The sequence below is a fragment of the Polypterus senegalus genome, chromosome 7 (assembly GCF_016835505.1).
Source record: "Polypterus senegalus isolate Bchr_013 chromosome 7, ASM1683550v1, whole genome shotgun sequence".
Lineage (NCBI taxonomy): Eukaryota > Metazoa > Chordata > Cladistia > Polypteriformes > Polypteridae > Polypterus > Polypterus senegalus.
Window position 1 is genome coordinate 100,268,980 of NC_053160.1, and position 24,830 is coordinate 100,293,809.

At 38.5% G+C, this 24,830-nt stretch overlaps 1 protein-coding gene across 1 annotated transcript in view; it reads left to right on the plus strand.

Annotated features, from left to right (window-relative positions):
- Window positions 1-24,830, plus strand: part of si:dkey-40c11.2 (drebrin) — a 201,626-nt gene that overhangs the window by 138,294 nt on the left and 38,502 nt on the right. Inside the window, exons 5-11 of the mRNA XM_039759084.1 lie at window positions 1,077-1,214; window positions 1,703-1,780; window positions 6,501-6,652; window positions 16,439-16,493; window positions 17,647-17,721; window positions 18,636-18,759; window positions 20,221-21,063. Coding sequence (XP_039615018.1) covers window positions 1,077-1,214; window positions 1,703-1,780; window positions 6,501-6,652; window positions 16,439-16,493; window positions 17,647-17,721; window positions 18,636-18,759; window positions 20,221-21,063 — 1,465 coding nt within the window. The remainder of the gene's footprint in view (window positions 1-1,076; window positions 1,215-1,702; window positions 1,781-6,500; window positions 6,653-16,438; window positions 16,494-17,646; window positions 17,722-18,635; window positions 18,760-20,220; window positions 21,064-24,830) is intronic.

Below are 24,830 nucleotides of genomic sequence, written 5' to 3' on the forward strand. Positions count from 1 at the left end.
AGGCCAGCCAAGAGATATAATCTCTTCTGGGTTCTGGTTGAGCCTCAGATTCAGGAAGAACAATTTGATTTTATCCCAGGTATGGAACACTGGACCACCTTTTTTACCCTCAAAAAGTTTTTAGAGGGTTCATGGGGGTTTGAACAACAAGTCTGCATGTGTTTTTTGGATTTGAAAAAGGCATACAACCACATCCCTCAGGGTGTCCTGTGAGGGGTGCTTCGGAAGTATGGGGTACCAGGCCAGCTGATAAGAGCTACTGTATTTGTTCCATGTACAGCCAGGGGAAAAGCTTGGTTCACATTACCAGCAGTAAGACTCCACCAGAACATCCCTTTGTCACCAATTCTGTTCACAGTATTTAGGGACAATTTCTAGGCACAGCCAATTAGTGGAGGGTGTCCAGTTTGGTCACCTCAGGATCACATCTCTGCTTCTTGTGAATGATTAGATCTTGATGGGTTCATTGGACTGTGACCTTAGACATGCACTGGTGCAGCTGGCAGCCAAATGTGAAGCGGTCAGGATGAGGTTCAGCCCCTCCAAGTCTAAGGTCAGGATTCTCAGCTGGAAAAGGATAGAATACCCTATTCAGGTTGAGTGGCAGAAATACGTTTTATTTGCAGGGTGTCTAGGTGCAGCCTTAGAGATTGAGTAAGAAGTGCAGACATTCAGGATGAGCTCAAAGTAGAGCTGCTGTTGCTCGGCATCAGAAGGAGCTAGGTGAGGTGGTTCAGGCACCTGATTAGGATGCCTTCTGGATACCTTCCTGGGGAGGTTTTTTTCAGGCATGTCCAAATGTGAGGAGACCCTGGGGGAGAACTAGGACATGCTGGAGAGATTTAGACATACTGCCTTTCAAATTTCCAAACCACTATGGGCCACAACGTGGCCTCTCTTTAGGTAAATAGTGATAGAGCACATTTCCAAGGATATGGCTGGCAAAAGAATGTATGAGACAGAGACTGTATAGTGCAGTGCAATCCTAATGACAGTGACTCCTGAGTTCATTTAGGTCCCCAATTTTTGTTTTAATTTCTTCATTTTTACTGTTCTTCACTCTTCTCTCCTTACAGGAAGCTCATGTCTTCATCAGTGCAAGAAGCCCTGCTCAGGTAACACCAGATGCAATCCAGGATGTCATCAGCAAGATTGTTCCCCCTTCTGAAAGACTGAAAAGGCAGGGTCGTGTGAGAGAGTCTGAGGAAATAGTGGTAAGGGGGAAAGCATACCCCACAAACCTTGTTGAGCTTTTTTTTCTGGTTTTCTTGTTAACTCCTCATTTTTCTTCTTCAACTAAATTTCTCTTTCAGGTTGTCTTTTCTTACTCTCCTACTACTTTCTCCTACTGTCCTGTAAAGGAGCGGCAAATACGGTGACTTCCTCTCAGCCGCCTCTTCAGTGCTGTGTCTGAACATTGCGCTGCTACTGAAATCCACTACGACCTCTTCCTTGCCTCTTCACAACTAAGTTTACTTTCTCACCTTGTACCTCCATTTTGTATGCTTGCTTTCCTTGGGCTTTAATATCTTTTTATCCAGATTTTTCCTTGTCCTCACCGCATGCCATATTTTTCATTCCTTTTTTCTTCATCTCTCACATGCCACATATCTCTTCCACTTTCTCTCTTCCTGTTTCTGTCACTGCTCTGTCCCCACGATTTATCTCTTCACCTATTGACACCCAATAACTTTTCCTACAGGGCACCAATTACAGAAAAACAAATGCAGCCATGGAGATGCGTAGGATTAACAGAGACTCTTTCTGGGCCAGAGCTGAGGTAAGTAATTCCAGCAGTAGGAAAAATAGTTAATTTACAGTAGATGTACAAAAATACAATCCTTGCATCCAATATGTAAAAATGGTGTTTGGCACACAATAAAAACTACATTACTTGAAATGCAGCACACAGGGCTGACTCATGTTATGATTAGAAAAGTTTTTTCACATTTCTCTTGTTTTTTCACATTTTCTTGTATTACTTTTTGCAATATCAGTTTAATTTTCTTGTTGGTTCTTACCAACACTATAATGTCAAAGTGAAAACTAAATTACACAGATTCCTTTTTAATTATAAATTACATATTCGCTGTAATTGAGTAAATATTTGGCAGAAGTGACAGCATTCAGTTGTTTAATGGAAAATGTCAGCCAGGTGCATATTTCCACATTTCTTCTTAGAAAAATCACCAAACTTGAATAGTGACTGTTGGTGAATAAGTTTATAACTCCTGCCATATAGTTTTTTAGCCACTCCAATGTGGCTTATGCTGTATGTCTTGGGTCATTCTTTTACTGAAAGATAAACCTTTTTTTCCCTCTGCATTTTACTGATTTTATTAAAATCAAATAATATTCCATACAGGCAAGTCAAGTTTAACAAAACCATGTTAACCACCCATGAGAAAGAGAACTAGACCAGCAGAGTAAAATTTTAAACTAGTAAATATACGTAAGTAAATAGATAAATTAATAAATGAATACAAATAAATAGCTTCTTCAATTTAAATGCTTATTCTAAAATGTTTTTGATTAGATCCTGCTAGATTTTGAAAACGTTCTGCACAGATCCTCTAAGTGAGAATTAGATTTTTTTCCAATTTCAAATAGTATATAACATCAGTTACTCCCTGACTTAAAATAGATAAGTTAGGATTCTTCCAGTTGAGCAAGATAAGTCTACATGCTAAAAGTGTAGTAAAGACAATCACAGTTTGTTTGTACTTCTCGACTTTAAACCCATTTGGGAGTCCATCAAACACAGCTGTTAGTGGATTAGCAGGGATTGTTACACCAAGGCTGTCTGAAAGGCATTTAAAGATTTTGGTCCAGAATGATGTTAGTTTGGTGCAGGCCCAAAACATATGGCCTAATGAGGGTGGAACTTGATTGCAACGTTCGCAGGTTGGATCTTGCCCTGGAAACATTTTGGACAATTTTAAACAAGACAGACATGCTCGATATATAATTTTAAGTTGAATAATTGTATGCTTTGTGCATATGGAGCTCGAGTGAATTCTGTACATTACTGCCTTCCACTCCTTTTTTGAGATGTTGAGTGAGAGATCCTTCTCCTACTGTACTCTTGGATCTTTGAAAGGGAGAGACTGTAAAATGTTTTTATATATTATGGAGATGGTGTCTGAGTCCTCAAGGCTGATCAATTTTTTTTCCGGCATAGAGATAGGTGGGAGGTGAGGTAAATTGGGCAGGTTTTGTTTAACAAAGTTTCTGATTTGAAGCTAGTGAAAGAAATGTGTTGCTGGAAAGTTAAATTTGGAGTGTAATTGTTTGTAGGATGCAAAGATGTTGTCTATGTACAAATCTCTTGAGTGATTTAATTCCAAATGTTTTCCAAACACTAAAAACTGTGTACGTTTGAGAGGGTGGAAATAGGTGGTTCTCGTGCAGTGATGCCACAGATAAAACCTTCTCTATCTTAAAATACTTCCTACATTGGTTCCATATTCTGAGTGATTGAAGTACAATTGGGTTATTAGTATAGCGATGACTTGTACTTATTGGGGTACAGATTAAGGAATATAAAGTAGTTCTGCAGGATTTTATTTCTATTGCGGACCAAGCCTCTGTATATACATCTATTTGTGTCAATGTCCAGGTTTTTATACCTTTTATATTAGCCGCCCAGTAATAAAATTGAAAGTTAGGTAGAGCCATGCCACCTTCTGCCTTACGTCTTTGTATGGTCACCCTACAGTCTTGTTTCAGACAATGCATCCCATGAAATAATCACAATTTAACAAAATCTCCCGTTTTTGACAGGCTTGCCATTTAATAAAGGTATCCACCAAGCTCCAACAATGCGCTTGAATTTCTAAGGAGTACTATTTTCCCCTCCAACTCTTTGATTTATTATACGTCTATCAACATTCACAAAACTTTATGGGAACACCCCCAATCCTGGTGTTCTATTAAATATACATCTAATAGCATGCATGAAACTCCAAGATGACCCATATTTGATTGCTGATTATAAGGTTGGGTCTGGTTTTGGATTATGAAATTCTGGTCATCTTAGTTATGTTGTGCATTATTTCTGTTGCAAAGATGATGTTGTAGCATAGAAGCTGTTCTCCCTTTATTGGTCACAGAGATGGGACAGCATATTTGTAACCTGAAGTACTCAGATTTGTGAATGGCAGGTGGGCTTAGTAGAAACACCTCAAAGCAAATTACCAGACTGAGGCAGTTTATTTATTGCAAAAGAATAATTATGCTAATGACTTAAATTATTAATATTAATCTAATTTTCCATGATATTAATAAAGTTTATCTAATCAACTCAAATTACTTTTCCACTATATTTGTAACAGCACAAGCGTCACTGTTTATGATGTCTTTTTTTGAATACTGACATATTATTTACTCTTTTTATGTCTGACCTTTGGTAAGAATCATTTTTGACTCCAATTCCTGGTTCTTATTTTGGGTTTGGCATTGTGATATTTAGACTTTTGTTATTGACCCATGCTAGTTTTGCCATTCTTTTGCCTTGTTCTTTTGGTACCTTCATCTCTTGGTCTGTCTGCCTTTTGTCCTTCTTTGAGCAAATCTGTTTTATTTTAATTTTAATATAGAATACAAAGTGAATATAGACACAGATACCACAGAAAGAAAACTGCATGTTCTGCAGAAAACACAAGCCCTAGCTCTACACTTAAAAATGGAAATTTAAAATGCAGTCTTTATTTAAAAACCTTCAAAGGTTTGCTTTGTTTGCTTGAACGTTTATGATCAGACATGAGTGTCCATGTAACTGCGTCCTATTCACACTTTTAGTGCTCCTGGCTTGAGTTGTACCAATATGCATCAAGAACTCAGTACCTGCCTTTTTTGTGAAAATTTCAAAGAAAAAATAAAGAGAGTGCAATGAACCATTTTAGCTAGTCACGTCAAAGGAGGACTCCTTTGGCTAAAATGACTATCTGGACTCTTGAATAGAACTACCACTGATATAATAATCTAAATACAACAGTGCTGTTAAAAGGAAAAGAAATTAAATAAAATAAAAGCAGTTTGCTCAAGGGTGCCAAAACACATGAAAATAAAAAATAAAAGAGATAGCTACAAAATAGAGAAAAAAAAAAACTAGAAATGTCAGTTGTTCAATTCCAAAACATTTCTAGCTTTGTTTTATTTACGCAAAAATGGGTACTATGATATCATATGTTTACACATGTGGCTACAACCATCTTATCTCATTACCTGTGTTACATGAAGGCATTATAGCCATTTTGGATCCCTGATGTATTCCAGACAAAAGAATGCTAAACACACTGTAAAAACGCTATAGGGCGCTGTTGCCCCTTTAGACCCAACAGACAGACGTTGACGCCGGGTAAAAGCACCAAGAAGTATTCTTTTTATTCTTTTTTCCCTCTGTATTGCCTCCAAAGCACCCTAGCCACAGAAAACAGGTAATACAGTGGAACCTTGGTTCACGAATGTCTCGGAACACGTAGAAATCGGTTTACAACCAAAAAGTTAGCCAAACTTTTGCATCTGTTCACGACCACACACTCGGTATACGAACAAGCCAGCTTCCCTTTTGGTTTGTGCGCGCCAATGATTTCCGCACGTGTTCAGTCTCTCCCTGTGCATTCCCTGTGCAGCGTGCAAGAGAGAGAGAGAGAAAGAGAGAGACATACACGCACATACGCACACGCGAGAGAGAGACACACACGTGCGCGCAAGAGAGAGAGACACACACACACACACACGAGAGAAGACACGGCTGGTCGCATAAGGCTGAGAAGGCAATTAAAGAATGCACCAGGCTTGTTTTTAAAGAGACAGATCCGAGCATTGTTTTAACCTCCTTGTATTTAATAAAGACTTTTTTCTATTGGATTTTAACCTCCACATTACTTCTGTTTACAGCGATCGATTCCTAGCGTGCATTGTTACTTTTCTTGGTGGTTTATTAAATTATGGATTTTTTTTCAAATGTTCATTTTTTTCCCTGTGCTTAAAACTAATTAAAAAAAGTGTTTTTAGCGAGTGGTTCGTAGCACTATAGCGTGAACTCTTGCAGTGTTAGTTTTCTCTGTTGTTCAAGGTTTTCTCAGTGTTATTCAATGTTTTTACATTTAGTTTACTATTACGTTCTGCATTCTATGGTATGATTAACTATATTTGTGCTTAAAAATCTTTAAAAAAAATATATTTACATATAGTTCGTACAGTCTAGAACGGATTAATTGTATTTACATACAATCCTATGGGGGAAATCACCTCGGTTCAGGACCAAATCAGTTTACGACCAGAGTTTTGGAACGAATTATGGTCGTGAACCGAGGTTCCACTGTACAATATATGAACTGATGACATGTGATGAGCAATATTGCCAGGACAACTCACAGCCCTGAACTGGATGAAAAAGACTTTGAATGTATTTAATTTATTCTGTCTGGTGTACAACTTTTTTTTCCTCTACTGCACTCATTTTAACATAGAGCACACTTTTTTTCTGTTACCAGCGTGAGGAAGAGAGGCGCAAAGAAGAAGACCGCCGGCGTAATCTGGAGGAACATAAGCGCTGGGAGCGGGAGAGAATGTTGCAGGAAAAGCGTGAGGCAGATGAGAGGGAGAGAAAACTAAGCGAGAAAGAGAAGGCCCTAGAGGAACAGAGGTGAGTTGTTCCCATTTTTAGGTGTCTCCTAAAGCAAACTTTATGCCAGGGGTTTGAAGGTGTGCTCAGTTCAGTTTACTGTCTTTTTGAGAATTAGCTCAAAGTAGAAGGAAGTGCCTTCATGAACAGAAGATGCATTTTGTCTAACAAAACGAATGACCGCTTTTTACAAAAAATAGTTTTACTTCTCTCTGTATCAGAAGAAATATGATTAATGTAAAATGTGTTCGGAGCTTTCTGATGCTTGCACAGGTTAAAGCAAAGTTTTTTTGTTTTTTTATCATGCTATTGTAAGTATAGAAATGTTCACTGTTAGATAAAATTATACTATACATTTCGACTTAGTGTATTGTATATGTTAATATTATGTAATATAATTGGGAAAACATCTGTAAATACCTAAGAGATCATCTCATTAATGTGTAATAATTAAAAATGCAGAAGAGTAGTTTTAGGTTTCACAGTGCCTATAAACAGTACTCACCCCTTGGGAGTTTTCACATTTTATTGTTGTACAACATTAAATCACAGTGAATTTAATTTTCCTTTTTTGACACTAATCAACAGAAAAACAATTTGTAATGCAAAGTGGTCTAAATTAGCACCAAACGTAAAGCACAAAATGATTGATTTCATAAGTATTCCCCCTTCAAGTCAGTATTTTTAGATGCAACTTTGGGAACACCTTTTTTTGCAAAGCTTCTCAAACTCAGTCAGGTGGAATGGGGATCATAAATGAAGTCTATTCCAAGTCTAGCAAAAAAATCTTAATTAGATTGAGTTGTGGGCTTTAACTCAGCCATTCTATGACATTGACATTGTTGTTGTTAAGCCATTCCTCTGTAATTTTGGTTTTATGCTTGGAGTCATCTTCTGGCTGGAAAACAAATCTTGTTCCGCAGGTTTCATGTTGACTACTTTAGGTTTTCCTCCAGAACTCCCCTATATTATGCTGCCTTAATTTTAGCCTCTGCACTCACAAGCCTTCCAGGGTTTACTGCAGAGAAGCATCTCAACAGCCTCATGCTGCCTCCAATATACTTCATGGTGGGGATGATGAGTTTTTTTATAATGTGCATTGTTTGGCTTGCAATAAATGTGACATTTAGTCTAATGGCCAAAAAAATCTCAATTTTGGTCCCATCAAATCATAGAATCATTGTTCATATGGTTTCAGTCTCCCATGTGCATTCTGACAAACTCTCTGTACGTTTTATTTAAAAGTGTCTTTCTTTTTTTCCAATTTCCAAAAAATCTATGACTCGTGGAGCGCCCGGGCAATGGTAAATATATATTAAGTCTCTCAAGTTAAAATCACTGTAGCTTGTAACTCCCAGTTATCATAGGTCTCTTGATTACCTGTTCTAGGCAGATTTACAGCTGTGCCATACTCTTTTCATTTATCAGTAAATGATTTAACTGTATACCAAGTTATATGTAATGACTTAGATACTTCTTTTGTATCCATACCCCTAACTTCTGCTTTTCAATCACATTTTCACAGAGTTGCTTGTAATGTTCTGTTGTCTTTATTGTGTTAAGCCACCATAATGGCTTATCACAAGTTGGTCAGTCCAAATAAGGTTCATTTATACTACAATCAACTGAATCCTCTTCACGACAGATTGATGGCATATACCCGAAAGTCTGGTAAAATGGCCCACCTATCTAACTCTGTCATAACCTTGTTACCTGATAACGGCCCACACATTTTTGTTATGCTACTGTGCTCTCTAAATCTTGCAGCCATATTCTCAAAGGGCCATGATACCTCTCTATCATTAGAAGTTGGCTAACCAGAATACTGGCCTTCTCTGTGTTAGATTACACACATAATATACCACTGCAGGTCAGTTTTTATTTTTCTTGTAGGTTTCAAGAAGAAACGGAAAGGATTTCAGTTGTACTTTAACTTGGGATCAACTCAAAACAGTAGATGCTTAGTGTGTGTAGAGAAGTACAAGCAGATAAAGACAAATTTTGCCCTTCTTGTTCATGTGAGGTTTCTTTCCTCCGTGAGTTCACATTAGGACATCTCTGTTGCAGTGTTCATGTCCCTGTCCCTGATGCAGGTTGCATCGTGCCAGAGGAAGTTTGGGTACTTGATGCCCAAGGCAAGATCCCAGTAAGGGAGGGGAGATGCTGGGCAATTAATTGGAAAACAGTGAAAATCATGTGAAGTGTTCTTGTGCATTGCTTTTGTCACTAAAAACTGTTCAAAAGGGCAGTTTTGGCTTTATGTCCTTATAATGGAAGGTAGAAAATGTGAGACTGAAAGTGATACAGCTTGCACTTTATGTTGTTTTGAAATATTTCTTGTTGTGTGCAGTTACCAGGTTTGAATAAATACAGTTTTGTTAAATTTAACTTGGTTTAGACTTCCCCTCATTCTACCTTCAAATTTAAAATTGGTCCAATAGAAATTGCTAATGAATATAAATAAGAATGATTAATGCAGACATATGTTGTAGCCTGCAGAGACTACTAGAATCATCATTTTGTTGTGATCGTATGAATGAAATTAAATCAAGTGTTTACAAAATGGTTTAGAGCAGATTTCAAAATACTGAGATATACAGTATATTTTGTATCACAAAATAGCCTAAAAATATTACAAAATTATTAATAGGCCATATCACCTTTGCAGTTTGTAAAAAAAAAAGGTTGAGCAATTGAATAGCATTAAGGTATTTACAGACATGAGTCCAGAAAAGAACTAGTAATGATAAATATTGCCGTTATATATCTGCAAAACAGGAAGAGAAAGTGGGTTCTATGGGACTGAAGGTGAAAGTGATGTCTTTGAGGTAGGTTTTGAGGGACCGGAAGCTGAAGTGACATCATTTAGGGTTCTTCCAATGGTCTACAGAGGAAAAGATCAGAAAGAATTAGAGTTCAGCACCACCCACTGGTCTGGCAGAGAAATGTCTTCATTCAAGCCCATATGCTGTCTCCTATGGGTATGTGTGTGACTATATATATATATATATATATATATATATATATATATTGTGGCAAGTGGCTGGGGTGGATACCCAGCTGTGACGCCCAGGAGGACTGGAGGAGGGCTTACGCCTCCACCAGACCATGAGAGGGCGACTGTCCTGGTGGCTTTGGGGACCACGGGAACTGAACTTGGAAGCTCAACCCTATAGGGGTCCGTGGTCACCACCAGGGGGCGTCAGAGTGCCTGAGGAGCCCTGGCCCTCAGCACTTCCGCCACACCTGGAAGTGCTAGGGGAAGAAGACCAGGGACACCCAGAGTGCTTCCGGGTGCGCAACCGGTACTTCCGCCACACTGGGGAGTGCAGGCGGATGATTATCGGGAGGCACCTGGAGCATGTCCGGGTAGGGATAAAAGGGGCCTCCTTCCTCCGTTCAGTGGCTGGAGTCGGGAGTGCAGAGGACAAAGTCTTGGTGGAGAGGAGTGGAGGCAGCCTGAAGAAGAAAGAGGCATTTGGTAGAGGCCTGGACTTTAGGGGAGTTTTGGGGTTGTGTGGCACTTGTAAATATTAGAATAATGTATAATAAACGTGTGTGGGTTGAACCGTCGCTGTTCACCTGTCTGTGTCCGGGCCATCTTCCACAATATACTGTATATGTATTTTTTTTCTTTTGCTGTTTATTACTATTTTTTGTTATTTTCCCTGCCTCCCTTATGTGGGGCCTCTCTGACACTGTAGCTGAGGATCCATTCTCAGCCATTATATTGAGTTGAACAGCATCTTAAGTACTGTTTGAATTTCATCGATTTCTGTATTATTTGCCTCTGTTTTGTGGTATTTGAATTATTGGATTGCAGACTGGTTTTAGGTTGCCTTTGGGTCGATGTTTTCTCTGTCTTTGTGTTATTCTAGTTGTGAAAAACATTTGATTATAAATAACATTTTGTTTTGTTATTTGAGAGTCTGAGATTTGTTTCTTTTCTTCATTTTAATTATTATTAAGGATTATTTTTTATTTATTTATTTATTTTTACTGGGTTTAATTTTTTGTGACGACTGTATTGACAGAAGCCAACTGACAGTATGGGGACAAAGCCCATTTTGGATTTTATTCCGTTAAGGGAACCTGCCAATACCCTTTTGTCATATCAAGAGTAGTCAAAGTGTTGGCTTGTCCTAGTCACTTAAGGAGATTGTCCACTTGGTATTGGATATGCATCGAATTGGGAGACCTTGTTAAGCCGATGGAAATCATTGTAAAACCTCCAACTCCTGTCAGGCTTTCCGACCAAAACAATAGGACTGGACCAGGTATTCTCATCTGTCACACCTAGAATTCACATTCATTTGATTTCCAGCTCCACTTCTGCCCTTTTTGCCTCAGGAAGCCTATATGGGTGTTCTCAGATTATCACCCTGGGTTTTGTCACAATGTCATGTGCAACCAGGGAGGTTCATTCGGGTTTCTCATTTACAACCTCAGAGATAGACGGGATAACTGCTTCGAGCTCCTGTCGTTGTCGGTGAGTCTGATTATCACCAAAGTTAAGGGTTAATTTTTTAGTGAAGAATGAATGGAGCTGTTTTGAGGAGGGATATGGGTCCCTTTACTTCCACGATTTCAGCAAATTTACATGATAAATCTGCTCACTGGGTCGATGGTTTGGTTGTTTAACTAAATAATCGACCAGCACCTTCCTCTCCTTAACTTCATAAGGGCCTTGCCAATGTGTCAGCAATTTGGAATGTGAGGTAGGAACCAAAACCATGACCCGATCCCCATGGATTTCCCAAAGAGACATACCATTGTCATGGCAACGGACCTGGGCTGCTTGCGCCTTCTTCATGTGAGATTATAAAATAGGTCTGATCTTTGCAATTCTATCACATAACTGCACGATATACTCCAGTATATCTGTAGATGGAATGGTCTCCTTCTCCCAACTGTCTTTTAAAATATCCAATATACCTTGGGGTTACCCTCCATATAGCAATTCAAATGGTGAGAACTCCGTAGAGGCTTGTGGGACTTCCTGGTATGCAAAAACAGTTCCTTTCATCCTCATTGATTATCTTGCGTAAGATCTTTTTGAGAGTTTGATTAAACCTCTCAACTAGACCATCGGTTTGAGGATGATATACCTAGGTCTTTAAATGTTTTATTTTCAGTAATTTGGCTTTCTCCCTGAACATCCCCGAGGTAAAAGGCGTCCCTTGATCCATTAGAATTTCTTTATGGATGCCGGCTCGCGCATAGAATCCCATGTGATAGCTTTTGATATCGCTGAGTGCAAGGGAACAGATTCGAGATATCTGGTAGCATAATCTACTGTACCAGAACCATTATATATTTATGACCCCTGGCCGAGGGCTCTAGGGGTCCCATATTATTGACCCCGATTTTCTCAAAGGGAATGTCAGTTAAAGGTAATGGGACTAGAGGAGCACAGTCTTTCCTAGGAATCTGTCACAATTGACATTCTGGACAGGACATACAAAAGTGGCAGACCTCCTCATTAATCCCGGGCCAAAAAATTTCTGAGCTTAATCCACTCTAGTGTTTTTGCGGGACCCAAATGGGCTCCCAGAAGGTGGGTATGAGCCAGTACACAGACCTGATGCCGGTAAGTCCACGAAACTAACAGTAGGGACTGTACCTCCGCCTTGTGTTCTGCCACCCGATACAACAGGCCATTATTCAATACAAAGTGGGGACCCTGTGGCATGGGATGTAGTGTGTGTTGGCCATCTACCAGAACTACTGCATTTTTTGAAAACTTAAAGGAGTCATCATTCCACTGCTCCCTTTTTAATTAAGTGGGGGTCTGCCTAAATTGAAACTGCAGACATGTGAGAGGATCGGATTCAACCTCAAGGGGCTTGGTTTCATTTTGGGTCAACACATCGCCTGATGATGATATGATCTGATGCAAAGTCCCAGGCGTTTCTATGTCATCGTTAAAGGCCAAGTTCCGACTCTCCTCTGGCTGAGTACACGGCTGAGGTCATTGAGATTGCTGTATTTATATCCTTGACTAGACCTAGTGCTTTTGTGGGAGCAGCGAGTGTTTACCATGATTAATATCAGACCAATCTCTACCTAGTATCACGGGATACAAAGGATTCTCCATTACCGCCACCACCAACTTTTTTAAGATGCCATCATGGCAGATGTAACAGACAGCGGACGCATAGAATCGGACATCCCTGTTAATACGGGTTAGACTAGTCTTATCTTTCATCCACTGTTGCAGCAAAACTAGATGGCGAGCAACAATGGAAATGTTACTGCCCGAGTCAAATAATGTCGTAACCCTGTGACCATTTACAAGAGCTACTCCCATATGCAAAGCGGCCAGAGGATTAGTCAGAGCATACTGTACCATCCCTCACTCTGTATTACTCCGCAGGCTCCTTTGTCACCTCGCAGAGCCCTTTGCCATGCATCAGGTTCCATCAGAGTGAGCTTCGCGTCGTAGCAGCGGAACTCAATGTTAGGGACACAAGTATGTCTGGGTTCACATGGGTCCCGTTCTGGATCTCCCAAGCAGGGTTCCATTCTTAAATGATCTTTTTTTTTTAGTAAGATTACATCGTTAACACTAGAACTACCAGAGTCTACGAAAAAACTTGTAGATCTGGCCCACCTTAAAATCGTTCACACCTCTCCGTCAGCATCCTTTCTCGTGTAAATGTGCCGATAAAGACAAGCTGCAAGCAGCCGGCTATTCCATCCCTCCACCAACTTAGAATGTGCATGAACTTCTCCCAGCTCATGCCTTGATTGATTATCTGGGAGTGAAGTGGAGTTTTTGAGTGGAAATAATAGATCATTATTTGGAACATACGCATTTCATGCGTGTTCAGTTTCTACAGTAATCTGCGTTAACACATTGTTAAAACAGAAACTTTTTCATGTGATGTGTATCCGGGTGCCAGAACCAGAAGTGATGCTTTTCTGGGTTCTGGAACTGAAAGTGACATCTTCAGGGTTGAATCAGACAGATTGTCCCCATTTTTGGTCTGTAAAGACAACAGAAGAAGGTTTAGCGCACCCTGCCACCTCCTGGCCTGGCATGGAATTACCTTCAGTTGGTTCATACAGTTCCCTCCTATTTGCACGTGTGTGACATTGTCTAGCAATCAACTTGAGTCTCTGTAACTTCAAATAGCACAACTCTGGGACTGGTTAATGTTAAATACCATTACTTTTTATGTAAGCTCACATCAAATTCAATATTAAAATTGTATGTACAATTGTATTGTATGAGTATAATTTGAAATACAACATTCTAACCTCTAATGTATTCACTCTGTAATGTAGTTATAGTATAATTAAATAACAGGTCTTATAGTCACTGGTTTCAAAGGAGTAATTTATTTAATCCAACAATTCTGAATAAGCTTGTTTAAAACCTTTTTGTCTGTTTTTCACAATGTGAAAAGCAGGTATTGCATAGACTGTGTGACATTTTTAGGAAAAGCATGCAATGTCTGTGTTACTTTAATATGCTATATACTTTATCTAGGCATTGTATACACTCACCTAAAGGATTATTAGGAACACCATACTAATACGGTGTTTGACCCCCTTTCGCCTTCAGAACTGCCTTAATTCTACGTGGCATTGATTCAACAAGGTGCTGAAAGCATTCTTTAGAAATGTTGGCCCATATTGATAGGATAGCATCTTGCAGTTGATGGAGATTTGTGGGATGCACATCCAGGGCATGAAGCTCCCGTTCCACCACATCCCAAAGATGCTCTATTGGGTTGAGATCTGGTGACTGTGGGGGCCATTTTAGTACAGTGAACTCATTGTCATGTTCAAGAAACCAATTTGAAATGATTCGAACTTTGTGACATGGTGCATTATCCTGCTGGAAGTAGCCATCAGAGGATGGGTACATGGTGGTCATGAAGGGATGGACATGGTCAAAAACAATTCTCAGGTAGCCCGTGGCATTTAAACGATGCCCAATTGGCACAGGGGCTTAAAGTGTGCCAAGAAAACATCCCCCACACCATTACACCACCACCACCAGCCTGCACAGTGGTAACAAGGCATGATGGATCCATGTTCTCATTCTGTTTACGCCAAATTCTGACTCTACCATTTGAATGTCTCAACAGAAATCGAGACTCATCAGACCAGGCAACATTTTTCCAGTCTTCAACTGTCCAATTTTGGTGAGCTCGTGCAAATTGTAGCCTCTTTTTCCTATTTGTAGTGGAGATGAGTGGTACCCGGTGGGGTCTTCTGCTGTTGTAGCCCATCCGCCTTAAGGTTGTGCATGTTGTGATTTGTGAAAATCCCAGTAACTGAGCAGATTGTGAAATACTGGCCCGTCCGGCACCAACAACCATGCCACGCTCAAAATTACTTAAATCACCTTTCTTTCCCATTCTGACATTCAGTTTGGAGTTCAGGAGATTGTCTTGACCAGGACCACACCCCTAAATGCATTGAAGCAACTGCCATGTGATTGGTTGATTAGATAATTGCATTAATGAGAAATTGAACAGGTGTTCCTAATAATCCTTTAGGTGAGTATATAATACCTAGACATTACATTGAATGACAAATACTTATTAGGTAAAGTATGAAAAGTGAGCCATGAAACAGCCTTTATTGAAAAGAAATTTATGAAAATGAAAAAAGAAATACAAAATAAATTACAGGACTTTCTTACTGAAAAAACTACTTGTTGCAACAAGGAAGGCTAGAATAGCATTTTTAATTGCACTTAATTGTCTTATATTATCTACTGATAAACATAAATATTGTGTATATTTAATTTTTTCATAAACATACATTTTTGGATAATTACAGCACAAGTGGTGGGCTGGCGCCCTGCCTGGGGTTTGTTTCCTGCCTTGTGCCCTGTGTTGGCTGGGATTGGCTCCAGCAGACCCCTGTGACCCTGTAGTTAGGATATAGCGGGTTGGATAATGGATGGATGGATGGATATACAGCACACCTATGAAAATAATTAGAGCAAACATTTATCACTATTGGAAGTATTTTATACTTTGCCGGTTTGCCTTTTGGCATTACATAGAATGCCTAGGAAATGTTTGAAATTTTAATCAATTAATATTTTGACGTCCCATTTTCAACATTCTATAGATTTCTTAATCATTTTACACAATGCCTAATTTCACACATTGATGGTAATATATAATTACAGCTGTTGCCTTTAGAACTCAATCTCAATAAAAAAAAACTTCAACAGTTAACTAAACCAGCTCAAATGGGTGACTTGAAAAGCTTTTCTAAGAGAGCAAAGATGAAAAAGTTCAAGTCATCTCAGCTGAAGATAGACATCAATTAAGCACAGCAGTTAACCATCAGCAAATCAAGGAACATAATTACATTACAGACCCATGCCAACCACCGCAGGAATTCCTTTCTCTCCAGTGCAATACAGTATTTATCAAAGACATCATAGATAAAGAATGTATTGTCAAATGCAGTTAGCAAATTATAACTTATTTGATGTAAATGTATTTTTTTTATTTTGTGAAATAAAACTTTCTGTATTTTTATTTGTGTCTCTTTGGATGCCACTAAGTAGGGATATCACATGTTTTCTTGTTTCTACATGACTCAATATAAAAAACAAAACAAAACTGAAACTTTCATTTTAATTTGGCTACTCTACATCCTATTTGTTGGGTACATTATTTCAGTCTTCCATAACAGTACCAGAACTGTGTTACAAGTTTTTATAATGTCATTAAAGAAGAATCTTATTTGAATGAATGTGAACTCAAACCATTATCTATGGCCCCAGACAGTCTCTGAAATTTTTTAATCTATACTTTTTTTGATTGACAGGAGAATTCAGGCTAAACTGGAGGCTGAGGAACGGAGAAGGGAAAAGGCCAAATGGGTGAGTTACTACTAATGAGGAATGTGTGAGAAACTTTAACACATATTTTTGATGCACTCCTCTGATGGCTTTCTTAAGTGGCATACCACCTGCAGTAAATCAATAAACTGAATGTCAGTTCTTCCTATGAAATTTGTAAATGGCCAGTTGTCAGTTGTGAGCATTGCAGTAAGTGGAATGGTGACATGTATCAGTTTTAAGAAAAAAACACTAACAATTGTCTTGAATGTTTTGTGAGAGCAAAATTTTTGGAATTCTGTCGCCATGGGTCTGAATGTTTCTTGTGTGAATCTGCACATTTCTATTGTCAGTGACCACTGGGTTTTCCGTGTGGAGACCTGAGATAAAACAGTCCTTTGTACAAATTTTTTATTTTGTCACAAGCCTACACCAAATCTATGGCTACTAGTAAAGCTGACATTGTAGAAAATCTTGACTACTGGGAGCTTTTTATTGAATATGATAATTTAGTTGGATAATTTGGGTGCAGTGATCATTTTTTTTGCTTTCACTTTACGTGGCTTCAACATTTTCCACTATCTTCTCAGTTGCTGTTAGAACCTGGGCTTTATGTAATGTTTATTTGGTGGGATATTTTTTCTGTGTATTAGTATAGTGTTTATTTTGGTGAATGTCTAGTGTATGTATACATTTGGCAATTTTTTTTTTATTAATGGACTGTATATCTTGGGCACTTTATAGTAGTTATGTTAATATTCACCTTGTTCTCCAAAGTATTAATTGTTCACCTTTATATTTTGTTTTTTTACCATCGTTTAACTGTTATTTTTAGATGAGAATAGGAATATTACTGTAAGCAGAGTACTTGTAAGTCTAATTCAAGCTCCTTCCAGGCCTTGGGCCTGGAAGTGTGACCACCAGCTAAGGCATTTTGAGCTAGTTATTATATATTGATAAGCAAAATATAAAGAGGATAGTTTATTCTTTGTGTCAAGCAGAATTAACCTTTTTAATGCTCTATTGTTGGCCTGCTGAAATTGTTCTATTACTACTACTGTAGAGGTATTTGAAAAGCATGACTGAAATGATCACAGCTATACAAGTTATTATGGAGTTACTACAATTTTACCAAAAGTTACTATGAAAATGACTTCTGCCACTAAACTAAAGTTTTCTTTTTGGTCTATCTCAGGAGCAGCAGCAGCGAGAACATGAAGAAGAAATGAGAAACAGGTATCGTCGGAGTGAATCCATTGAAAAGGCAGCGGTAAGAAATGTTCAGTGTGTGTATATCAGTGTTTAGTGTGGGAAATATTCTGTGACACTGTAGGCCAGTGCAATGGAAAAGGGCAACAGCAGGCCCTAAAATGCCTTATGAATGCAACAGATGAGAGGTTTCACAGCCAGCAAAAAAAAAAAAATTCATGATTTTATTTTTAATTTATTTTTTGCCTCATCTTTTGCTATACACACTTCTGCTATCACCTTCTTTCATTTGGGGCACATTAGTGGAGGACAGGAGAATACGTGTGGACACTAGTAAAGGATTTTGTTGAGTTGTGTAAATTGAACCACCTACGCCTCAACATCAGTAAGGTAAAGGAGATAAACGTAGCCTTCAGGAGGATCAAGCCCACTCTGCCTTTGATTCTCATTGATTGTAAAGATGTGGACATGGGGAGGACATACTGATACCTTGGGTGCATTTGAAGAATAGGCTTGAGTGGAGTATCAACATGGAGTCTATATACAGGAATGGTCACATTCTATTTTCTGAGGAGGTTGAGTTTGTTTGGTGTGCACACTCTTAAATACATTCCACCAGTGTGTAGTGTGCTGGAGAAGTAACATTAGTGCAATGTCAACAGACTAAATAAACTGATTAAAAAGACTAGTTTTGTCATAAGAGTCTGGCTAAACTCACAGGAGGATGTAGTAGAACAGAGTTCACTCTGGAAGCTTCTTACTATCCTGGATAATAAATTTCTCCCCCTGTATGAAGTTTTGTCTGAATAAAGTACATTTAGTAACTGATTGAGACAAGTGTGTTGCTCCAAGGAGAGCTGTGGAAGGTTGTTTCTACCATGAGCCATTCGGCTCTATAATGAGTCATAAGGTAGTATAGTTCCCCTGTTTGCTAAATGTTGGCTTAATAATGACTTTTCTTTCCATGTTTTTCAGGAAGCTGCAGCTCTGGTGTCACAGAGAACCATGAATCCACGTGAATTTTTCAGACAGCTCTCCTCATCTTCCTCCTCCTCCACTTTTTGTAGCTCTCCCAGAAGTCCTGGAACACCTACTTCAGGTAAGCATTCTGCCAAAACCTTTTAGGTCCTTTTATTAAGAGAAACACAAGGTGGAAAAAATGGAAGGGAAGATATTTTCACCACAAACTCCAGGAATTGTAGAGTTCTTCTCCGTCTAAGTATTGTGACTTATTCAGATATTGCAATGGTACTTGATGAAATTCTTTTAATAAAGGCATTTAAAATATGTTCATACTTGGAAAAGCAACTGATATGGTCACGTCATAGTTTGAAAAAGGAAAATACAGAAAGGAAATGTTAGTGCTATAAATATAAAAGGCACACAATTACACATATAAATGGTCTAATGGAACAGCGTCTAGATTTAATGCCTCTCACCTCCATGAAACTGGGTTCAGAGATTTCTAAACGTCTTGTAGTTTTCAGTTTCACTGAAGTTGCAGTCTATTATTTCAACTCTGAATGATGCATAGAACTATACAACATTTCACTGTAGCACTTTGGACAATATCTTAACATACTTAAGCTCATAACTTCTATGTCCAGAAAAATAGGAACAGATGAAGTTTCAACTCATGTGAAGTTTGATGCAGCACATAAACCCAAAAATCTGCAATTGCCAAGCCATCCTAAATATATGAGAAATGCTATAAATGAGCTTGTGCTAACACAGAATAAGTACAGTATGTTGATATTAAATGTCATGTAATTATTCTTAAAGACGAAACTGTAATAAAACAAAAAATGACTAGTATAAATTTGTGATACCAATTAACCTAATGAGCTTTTCCTTGGAGTTCTGGAAAAAAATGTGTTAATACAAGAGAAAAAATGAGCAAACTATACAAGATCAAGCATAATTCCTAGGAATTAACTGTCTGATTAGGTATAAACAAAACAGGAAAACTGATAGGCCACTGTGAACATCACAATGTCTTAGCTTAAGATATGCCAAAGTGGATGAAAGTGTACCACTTTGGCAATTATATGGCTATGAAAAAAAAAAAAAGTTAACATAAATGATTATGGAATTTTGTTTGTTTTGTAAGATTAGCAATTTTCAAAGTGTCTAAAATTTTGATAAACTGTGAATAAGTGAGTTTCCCTTCATGATTACTTGATTACAGCCTAATTATCACTGTACACATCTGCCTTAGAATTATTGTTTTCCACCAACAAGTGGAGCTTTCAATTCAGTAAAATTAGCTTTGATCCATTTTGTGGAAAATGTTTTAAAAGGTTGTATATGTTTTTGGTATCTTACTGCTATATATTTACAGTCGCTCAGCTATTGTGCAGCTTCTTGTCCCTAGTTTAATTGTTATCACACTGCGTCCTTGAATACATTGCTCTAAAAATACAGCAGATCAGTGTGGATAAGAATAGTAATAAGAATAGTAAAAAGAGGACACCTCTAAGAACCTTACTTTAAAAATTATCTATTGTCCTAATGAACATAATTAACTTTTCATTTATTAATAAATATTTTTTCTTCTTAGGAAAAAGCCCCTTTCGACGTTACCAGAGGAGTCTTACTGACACAGCTTTTATTTTTGGCAAGCCAGAGAGCCCTATCTCTCCAAGGAGCCCCAAGCCAACATCACCTGTCTTTTATCCCAGCAGCCCCTTTAGAAAAGCTTCTTTAACAACAGATACTAACTTTAAGGAAGCAATTATATCACTCAGCAGCCCACCCAGGGCTGAGGCCAGCTGTTATGAAAGTATCTCACAACCTCAGAATAAAGTCCAAGCAAAAGAGAATAGTCATGCACAACCCAGTATTCCAGCCCCTCTTCACCTGGTCTCGGGGGCTTTCAGTGCCAGCCTAGTAATGTCAAATCCTGACATGCCACTTACGCCTCCCCCCACAATAACATCTAACAGCACGAGCCTTCACCTCACAAATCCTTCCTCTCCTTCTTCCTCTGTTGTAGCCACTGCCAGCCTTGAACCCACACCTCCTGCTACACCTCCCCCTGCCCAGTCAGTTAGCTGTAGTATTGCTCAGATTCCTCATGCCACACTATCTTCTGCTAACACAGCTAGTGGCAACCTTGTCCAGATACCTCCTGACACAATTGTTTTCTCCAACACAGTCAGTGCAAACCTCATTCTCACAGAGCCTTCCTCACTTACTGCTTCTCCCCCTCCCTCTTCTATAGTTAGCAGCCATGTTGACCAGACACCTGTCGTATCATCTTCCAGTACCATACTGAAACAAGATAGTACACCATTCAAATCTGAGCTCATTGACCATAATCTACTGCCTGTCTCTGATACTGGCACCAGTGTTACAAGTGTGAAATCGTATGACACAACTCACACTTCGGTGCAAAACAATGGTAAGTATTTTTTTTTTTTCATCCAGTTAGAAAAGTACTCCAATAGCAATATAGGTATATTAAAAGATTTTCAATCTTAATTTAATTTAAAATTGAAAACTACTAAACTTTTCCTTTCAGGGTGGTTTCAGACTAGTTTAGATGTGATTATTAGAGTGACATTCAGTTTTGGCTTCCAAAGAAGATCTAAGGGCCGGTTTATACTTCACGCTCAGCACGTGTACACGCACGCATTATGGCTGTCACGTGTTCCCAGCGTTCATTTGATGCGTCCTCTGAGCATGTCCTCAGAAATTAACATGACATGTGCATGAGTTGCAATGCCAGCAGTTAGTCAGGGGGTCAGTGTGATCAAGTTAGAATGTGATGTCAGAGTCTCTGTTTACTATCTATATGTGACAGAAAGCCACTTTGTAGATCCTACAGGATCAATGTGCTTTGATGTTTAATGAATGGTTCGATGTGGTGAAGCAAAATGCCGACATACGTGGTGCTTCTATGTTCAAGCTTTGCATAATTCCCAACATAATGACATGATGCATTTTAAAATCAATCAATCAATCAATCAACATTTATTTATATAGCACATATTCATACAAAAAAATGTAGCTCAAAGTGCTTTACAAAATGAAAAGAAAAATAGAAGACACAATAAAAAATAAACATAAGTCAATATTAATTAACATAGAATAAGAGTAAGGTCCGATGGCCAGGGTGGACAGAAAAACAAAAAACTCCAAAGGCTGGAGAAAAAATTAAATCTGTAGGGGTTCCAGACCAAGAGACCGCCCAGTCCCCTCTGGGCAATCTACCTAACATAAGTCAAACAGTCCTCTTTGTATTTAGGGTTTTCATGGAAGGACTTGATGATGATGGTCACGTAGACTTCTGGCTTTCAGTCCATCAATGTTGGAGCATCATGATGCTTTGAGTAGGTGGTGGTGGCGCAGGCCGCCACCACAAAGAAACCAGAAAAAGAAACAGAACAGAGAGTAGGGGTCAGTATGGATTTTGGAGCCACTGTGAATAGTTATTATGAAGAATTGAACATACAGAGTATCAGTATTAAGTTAAAGTGAAGTTATAAAAAGGCCATGTTAAAGTAATGTGTTTTCAGCAGTGTTTTAAAGTGCTCTACTGTATTTGCCTGGCGAATTCCTATTGGCAGGCTATTCCAGATTTTAGGTGCATAACAGCAGAAGGCCGCCTCACCACTTCTTTTAAGTTTAGCTTTTGGAATTATAAGGAGACACTCATTTGAAGATCTAAGGTTACGATTTGGAATATAACGTGTCAGGCATTCCGATATATAAGATGGAGCGAGATTATTTAAGGCTTTATAAACCATAAGCAGTATTTTAAAGTCAATCCTGAATGACACAGGCAACCAGTGTAGTGACATCAAAACTGGAGAAATGTGTTTGGATTTTCTTTTCCCAGTTAGGATTCTAGCAGCTGCATTCTGCACTCGTTGCAAATGATTTATGTCTTTTTTGGGTAGTCCTGAGAGGAGTGCGTTACAGTAATCTAGTCTACTGAAAACAAAAGCGTGAATTAATTTCTCCGCATCTTTCAATGATATAAGAGGTCTAACTTTAGCTATGTTTCTTAAGTGAAAAAATGCTGTCCTAGTGGTCTGATGAATATGTGATTTAAAATTCAGATTACAGTCAACGGTTACCCCTAAATTTTTTACTTCCGTCTTAACTTTAAATCGTAGTGCATTAAGTTTATTTCTGATAACCTCACTGAATCCATTATTGCCAATTACTAAAATTTCAGTTTTCTCTTTATTTAGTTTGAGAAAATTACTATTCATCCATTCAGAAATACCAGTAAGACATTGTGTTAGTGTATCGAAAGAGTCAGAGTCATCAGGTGCTATTGATAAGTACAGCTGTGTGTCATCAGCATAGCTGTGGTAGCTCACGTTGTAACCTGAGATAATCTGACCTAACGGAAGCATGTAGATTGAGAATAACAGCGGACCCAGGATAGAGCCTTGTGGAACACCATATCGGATATCATCGGATTACCACAACTCACAAAGAATTTTCTCCCTGCCAGGTAGGATTCAAACCAATTTAAGACACTGCCAGAGAGGCCCACCCATTGACTAAGGCGATTTCTAAGAATATTATGATCAATGGTGTCAAATGCAGCACTCAGATCTAAGAGGATGAGAACAGATAAATGGCCTCTGTCTGCATTTACCCGCAAGTCATTTACTACTTTAAAAGTCTCATATACCATGTTCTGTGCCCTTTTTTTTTTTTCTTGCACCTTCACAACAGCATCAGAATGTATGCCAGCATATTTGAGCCAGAGAGAAAAAAATTAAGGACACAATGAAAAGGTCTATTTTGTGATTAAAATGGAAATTTCAGCTTTAACACTAGAATTACCAGAGCCTACGAGAAAACTTGTAAATCCAGCCCACTTTAAGTCCGTTCGCACCTCTCCGTCAACGTCCTTTGTTCTGTAAATGTGCCAATTAAGACAAGCAGCAAGCAGTCTGCTATTCCATCCCCCGCTGTTGCACAACGTTCACTACGTTCTCCAAGCTCATGCCTTGTTTGACTATCTGGGAGTGAACTGCTGGAATTTTAGAGTGGAAATAATAGATCGTTATTTGGAACACATGCATTTCACGTGTGTTCCGTTTCTACAGTAATCTGTGTAAACACATTGTTAAAATAGAACGTTTTTCATATTTTAGTAATAAATGTTACAAAATGTAGGCATAAACTATAGAATGTGTGAAGCCTGAAGTCCAAAGATCAAATAAACACTTTCACAAACGGTTCAAGGACAATACAACAGCTTCCGTGGCGTAGCAGTAAGATTTGCCAACTTGTAATCAAAGTCCCCGATTTGATCCTGACTGTCTCCTATATAGTATTTACTGTTTTCAGTAGTGAGCTGCTCTTATTGTTAAAATTATACAGTACACACATACATTTGGTTTGTGTCTGTAACAGACCGTGTACATTTATAGTACTGTACTTGTAAAAGTTAACTTTTTTTTCACCTTTATTCTCTCACTCATGATCACGATACATACTACCGCCCTAGGAATCTGACGCTGTTAGTTTTTATTTGAAACTGGGAATAACTGTAGATGTGAGTAGTGTTTTGAGGCAATGGAACTGTACATTCTCTGATCTTGAGGGATAAAAGCTGACACAGAAACGTTGGTAAATCTGCCTTCTTCGTATCTCACCGTCACTTTATTTTTTTTTATTCAGTTTTATTGAGTGTTCCTGCTCACGCAGAATTAGTATGCACCTTATGGTGTATGATGTCAAAAAAAAACACAAAAAACACAGATATAAGTATAGATGATATTTTGAAGAAATCATTTTATGACCTGAATAGTACCAATCAGAAAACATCATCGCACTAATGCAATATTATTTGAAAACGAACAGCTTCAGATCGGGTGTGAATTTACATTGCCACTGTTACTTAGAGTAAGTTCAGGAGAGGCGGGGGGTTGTCTTTAGAGTGTGATCGTGATTGAGATAATAAAACTGAAAAAAAGCTAAGTTTTACAAGTAACATAAATTTACACATAGTCAACACATAATCAACACATAGTCTTGCAAAACATTTGAAATTCCTCTACTCATCATATAGGTCCCCTGCTAAGAATATATCTGTGTCCCATGGAATACAGTTGTCCCTACTGATTTTGTGCAGGCACACTAAGGTGTGATTGTCACCGATGTCCTTGTGTTTGTGCATCTTTGCATGCCCTTTCTTTT